This window comes from Callorhinus ursinus, unplaced genomic scaffold (genome assembly GCF_003265705.2).
Source record: "Callorhinus ursinus isolate GAN/ISIS: 27379988/994484 unplaced genomic scaffold, GSC_fseal_2.0 scaffold62, whole genome shotgun sequence".
Lineage (NCBI taxonomy): Eukaryota > Metazoa > Chordata > Mammalia > Carnivora > Otariidae > Callorhinus > Callorhinus ursinus.
In genome coordinates, this window is record NW_027397124.1 from 8,698,075 (window position 1) to 8,704,121 (window position 6,047).

Consider the following 6,047-nt stretch of genomic DNA (forward strand, 5'->3'; position numbering starts at 1 on the left):
GGTTGGGTGATAAGACATTGGGGAGGTTATGTGCTATGGTGAGCGCTGTGAATTGTGCAAGACTGTTGAATCACAGATCTGTACTTCTGAAACAAATAATGCAACATATGTTAAGAAAAAAGAAAAAGAAGAAGATAGCGGGAGGGGAAGAATGAAGGGGAGTAAGTCAGAGGGGGAGACAAACCATGAGAGACGATGGACTCTGAAAAACAAACTGAGGGTGTTAGAGGGGAGGAGGGTGGGGGGATGGGTTAGCCTGGTGATGGGTATTAAAGAGGGCACGTTCTGCGTGGAGCACTGGGTGTTATGCACAAACAATGAATCATGGAACCCTACATCAAAAACTAATGATGTAATGTATGGTGATTAACATAACAATAAAAAATTAAAAAAAAAAAGAATGGCAAGGACTGCTCTACATTTTGAAAAGTTAATGCCAGCAAAAAAATGCAAGAAAATTACGAAGACAACTGCCATGGTTATGGTGAGAGATAAGGAGGACTAAACCTAAGAAATAGTAAAGAAACTAGAAAGAGATGAAATAATAGCAAAAGATACCATATGAGTAGGAATTTAAGAAACAAGGCAGAGGATCATAGGGGAAGAGAGGAAAAAATGAAACAAGAAACCAGAGAGGGAGACAAACGATAAGAGACTGTTAATTACAGGAAACAAACTGAGTGAAGGCTGCTGATGGAAGTGGGGTAGGGGATGGGATGACTGGGTGATGGACACTGGGGAAGGTATGTGTTGTAATGAGCACTGGGTGTTATAGAAGACTGATGAATCACAGACCTGTACCCCTGAAACAAATAATACATTATATATTAATTAATTGAATTTGAATTTTAAAAAAAAGACACCATATGAATAATCTAAGATTTTATATCTCCCAGAATTATTTATTTACTATAAAGTGGAAGTGTCAAGTATTAGAAGCTCTTCAAAAATATAATCTAAGCTTTTGTTAAAGCCCTAGATTTATAAAATTAATCAATCTTCCTTCACATTATCTCCTACAATAGGACAAGACTGTTCTATCGACCTGTATGCATTAATAAAATCAAGGAAGGGCGCCTGGGTGGCTCAGTTGTTAAGCAGCTGCCCTCAGCTCAGGTCATGATCCCAGGGTCCTGGGATCGAGCCCCACATCGGGCTCCCTGCTTGGCGAGAAGCCTGCTCCTCCCTCTCCCACTCCCCCTGCTTATGCTCCCTCTCTCGCTGTGTCTCTCTCTGTCAAATAAATAAAATCTTTTAAAAATAAATCAATAAATCAATAAATAAAATCAAGGAAATAGCTATCAGATGTCTGAAATGCAAAAAAAAATTTACAAATATTTCTGTAGGTTGTAATTACTGATGCTAGAGATTGTTTTTCCCAGAGTATACTGAAACACACAATGGCCTTTTGGTATTCAAAATCCGGCGTCATTAACTGTATTTGAAGGATTAACTCTCCCTTTCTTGGTTTTGCTTTCTTGTGTTTACCATGAAACCAGCACCACAAAAGTGAAATAAACAGTAGATTTTCCACTTACCACTGTACCCTCCTGACTATAACTTTGCTTATTCCAACGTGAGTCAGGTGACAGCACTAACAAGAATCTTAAAAGACTGCACTTGTAAAAATTTTCTTCTCTCCCCAACAGTAGGTTTTTAAATTAATAAAAGTAAAAATTTCACTAAAAATTTAGTTACTCATATTTTAAGAATGGAAAAGATATGTATCCATACTTGGTCACCACAGTAAACATTATTACATAAAAGAAACTTGTAGAGGAGTAGTGTCAGTAGTAATAATAATACCAGAATAATACAAATAACAACAATGGTATTGGCTATTATTTATTGAACATCAACAATGTGCCAGACACTTGAGCCAGCGGTTCTTCTTACATAATTGCTAATCCTTACGATAATCCTTGTCATTAAAGGTACTTTGTCAGGAAAGCCAGGGAGCTGATACGGTACAAAGCAACGAATTTTAATACTGGCTCTGAATATAAGCAGATCTTAAGCCAGGGGTACACTGTCAGCTGGAAACGTATTCTAAACTCTATGTTATGCTTTTTTTCTAGGCAGAGAGACGTTTAGACTTTTAAAGACTAAGACTTTTTAAAGACTCCACAACCAGAAAATAATTAAGAACCAATGCTCTAAAGGATGTATATTTAAGCATTCATATTTTCAAAGTCAAAGGAACAAAATACTCTCCATGCAGAGCTGTAGATGGAAGGAGTAACTACCACCACATCATTTGGAGGAAACCAAATTTAAATAAACAGTGTGATCATAAATAGTCTGCATTTCTTAATTTACAAATGAAATTGGCTAAAAAGGATGAGGACACAGAGACACAGGAGGGACAGCAATTTAGGTTACAGAAGACCTCTGTAATCCCTCCCAGTTTCTGAAACACTTTGCTACTTCTTTACTTGACCATGGCTAGCCACAGAATCAAAGCATCTTATACACTTAACATTAGATAGGGTTTGAGGGATTTCTATTCCAACCCCATTTTTCAAGTAAGAAATGAAGACCTAGAGTGTTCAACTATCACACACAAGGTCACAAAAGTGGCAGTACCAGTTTCATAATCCTGATCTCCTGGCTGCTACCACACATGCTCATCACACTCCAACAGTCTGAAATAAACTGGAAAAATAACCCACTAATTTGAATTACTTAAGACGTCCTTTGTTGTGCAAAAATACAAGTGGTATTTCGCTTCCATTACCTCTAGATCTGTAAAGAAACAAACTTATTGGTCAGAACAACCCTTAAGACTATATCCATGACAAATGTTTTTGTACTAACTCAGCTTAAAAAGAATAGGCTTCTATCTTAGTAGAGTCATTTATTCTGATCGCATCCAGAAAGAGTAAGTGTTCAAGGTTGTTTTCCATAGCAAAGAACATGCACCAATAATGTACAGCTAGCTAGAAAAACAAGCCAACTTTCTCCCTAAACACAATCCTTTCTTGAAAGAGGTAGTTAAAGGTGTTAAAATTTTGCAGTGAGCAGCTGAAAGTTCACCATTAGTACTGAGAGAAGTTTGGAGCAGATCAGATCCAAACAAGTTTGTCTAAAGGGAGGGAACTAAGGAAACCAATAAATCCACCTAACTGATTTTACACTAGAGGAAGAACCTCAATTACATAAACACTAGTTAACCTTCCAGAAAATTTAACACAGCTTTAACTGGTCATCCATCCAATACCTTTAGGAAAATGCTGCCAACCAAACTTGTATTGGGTTGAACCACATGAAATGACATTCAACCATTCTTGACTTCAAAATCAGCAATTTCATATGCCTTAACCTAAGTGAGGGTCACATCTCAAAAAAAAAAAAAAAAAGACCACAAGGCTGTAGAAGTCCTATTAAGACAATGTTCAATATATTAACTTTTTAACCCTCAAATATAATAGTGAGAATGAAAAGTACTTTATTCAGTCCTTTATTTTTTTTAAGATTTTATTTGTTTCTTAGAGAGAGAGAGAGAGAGAGAGAGAGCGAGCTCAAGCCAGGGGAGGGGCAGAGAAGCAGACTCCCCGCTGAGCAGGGAGCCCAACGCAGGGCCAATCTCAGGCTTCTGCGTTCACGGAACTCCAGGATCACGGACTGAGCAGAAGGCAGATGCTTAACCAACTAAGCCACCCAGGCGCCCTATTCAGTCCTTTATTTTTTTTTTATTTTTTTTTAAAGATTTTATTTATTTACTTGAGAGAGAGAATGAGAGAGAGAGAGCACGAGAGGGGAGAGGGTCAGAGGGAGAAGCAGACTCCCCGCTGAGCAGGGAGCCCGAAGCGGGACTCGATCCCGGGACTCCAGGATCATGACCTGAGCCGAAGGCAGTCGCTTAACCAACTGAGCCACCCAGGCGCCCCCCTATTCAGTTCTTTAAATAATGCATACGTACACACACATCCACGCTCCTCATACTATTTTGCTAGCCCACAGTGTTTCATTAATTTATTCCTTGTTATGTACAAATCCCTCACTCCAATATATACTGGGTACACTAAATGAGAAAAATTAGAAAATATATTGTCATACTTTAAAAATATATAAAATTGCAAAACGTATTACAGAATAAAATTTCAAATCCTCAAGCATCTAAAAAAGTATAACTTGATGAAGTGATCTGGAGATAAGTTTATCAGCAGGTACAGCTAAAATATGAAATTACTTAGAGCTCCCGGAATTGGAATATTGTTTAAAAATCAAGACAGCCTAGAATATAACCTAGTGATAGTGATAATAATAATCAGATGGCAAGAATAACTTGACTTGGAGAACTTTGTTCTTAGGCTTGGATGAAACCACAACCCGCTTGCAACACCCACTGAGCGTCCCTGTTCTTACCTGGTAACTCAACTCGAACCACTGTCAACTACTATTTTCCCTCAAGAAAAAGTCAAGAAAGGAAACACAAAATGCTAATTTGCTCTTTCACCTCTATACGATGTGGCAGAATGCGAAGGAACAATTACACTTTATTCTCAAGGAATAAAGTCCACAGCTTAAACTCTAGCATCTCAGACTAAAGTGAATTACTCAAGTAGTCAGAAGACCAAAGAGTTCTTTCACAGCTGACTCAGAAGAAAACAGAGAAGCGGCAACGGGGTGCACCAAAATAGGCCAGGAATGTGACCCAAGGCGTCAGGAAACTTCCTGTGTGGAACACGACGTATTCAGAGAAAGCCTGACAGAAAAACCAAAGTGCTAAAGTTACAACTCGCAGGGTGACAGTGAGCCCGAACCCCAGGGGCCGAGTCCGGGCTTCGCTCTCGGCCAGACCCGGGCCCAAAGCCGCCCGCCACGCCCTAGGCTCCTCGGCAGCAACCGCGCTCGCCGAGCGGCGGCCCTCAGAATTGTTTTTTATTTGGTAGGACAGAAAGGGAATCCTATCCAGACAAGGCGGGCCTGCCAGGGACCCACAACAAGGCGGGGCGGGGGCTGCAAAACCCTGCGGCGGAGAGACCGGGGAGAACGAGCGCAGCCCGCCCCCAGCCCGGCCCGCACCGGCCGCCGCCTTTACCGTTCCCGACGCGGCCCAGCAGACAGCGGCCACGGAAGCAGAAAGAGCCCCGCCGCCCTCGTCACCGCCCGCAGACCCGTCTCACCTGGACTTGCCCACGCCACTCTCACCGATGATGAGGATCTTCAGGGTGGTCAGCACGTCCTCGTCCATCCTGACCCCACTTCGCTCTGAGCCCAGCTGGCCACCCCAGTCCGGTTCTCCACCCTTCACCGAAGAGAGGTGCCCGCGCATGCGCAGCGCTGCGCCTCTGCCACCTTCCTTTCTCCCCGGGTGTTTAGGTTGCAGAAGCCCTGGTCGCCCCAGTTCCGCCTTGAGGAAGCTCTGCGTCTGCGCAAACTCCGAGTCCCAGGCGTCTTTCCGGAGAGCCGATTCATCCCCTGCGCAAGCGCAGATGGGAAGAACCGGGTGTAATTTCCCCAGCTTCGGTAGGCTGTTACTCCTCCCGTGTCCTAACCTACCCCTCCTTCAGTGGTGTACTTGGGAAAGGGCTGAGTTGGCAGAGCATAACGCTCTTTTATTTCAGCAGCTGCTCGTAACAGCTACATTGCAATAGGAAAAGCTTGTGCTTGAAGGCAGGTATCGTAAATTTAGGTCCCAACCCTACCTGATGAGGGATAGAAGCAGAAAAATGTTCATCTTTAGCCCAAAAGGCTGACCATTAGTACTGAGAAAAGTTTGGAGCAGATCAGATCCAAACAAGTTTGTCTGAAGGGAGGGAACTAAAGAAACCAATAAATCCACCCAACTGATTTTACACTAGAGGAAGAACCTCAATTACATAATCACTCTAGGTAACCTTCCAGAAAATTTAACACAGCTTAACTGGTCAGCCATCCAATACCTTTAGGAAAATGTTGCCAACCAAACTTGTAGTGGGCTGACCTGCAGCCTGCATAGTTTTGATAAGGTTCAAATATGTGCTGCTTGCTACAGTCTCATGACTGCCTGTATATCTCACTGATAGTTAATACTGAACCGAATAATAAACACCAGAGAAATC

General features: G+C 42.0%; 1 protein-coding gene across 2 annotated transcripts in view; it reads right to left on the minus strand.

The window, feature by feature from the left end:
- Positions 1 to 5,346, minus strand: part of RAB18 (RAB18, member RAS oncogene family) — a 35,217-nt gene extending 29,871 nt beyond the window's left edge. The window contains exon 1 of one of the 2 annotated variants that reach the window (XM_025885827.2): positions 5,130 to 5,346. In XM_025885827.2, the coding sequence (XP_025741612.1) occupies positions 5,130 to 5,278 (149 nt within the window). In that variant the 5' untranslated portion in view covers positions 5,279 to 5,346. The remainder of the gene's footprint in view (positions 1 to 5,129) is intronic. The other variant, XM_025885825.2, reaches the window with a different exon arrangement.
- Between the last annotated feature and the right edge of the window lie 701 nt (positions 5,347 to 6,047).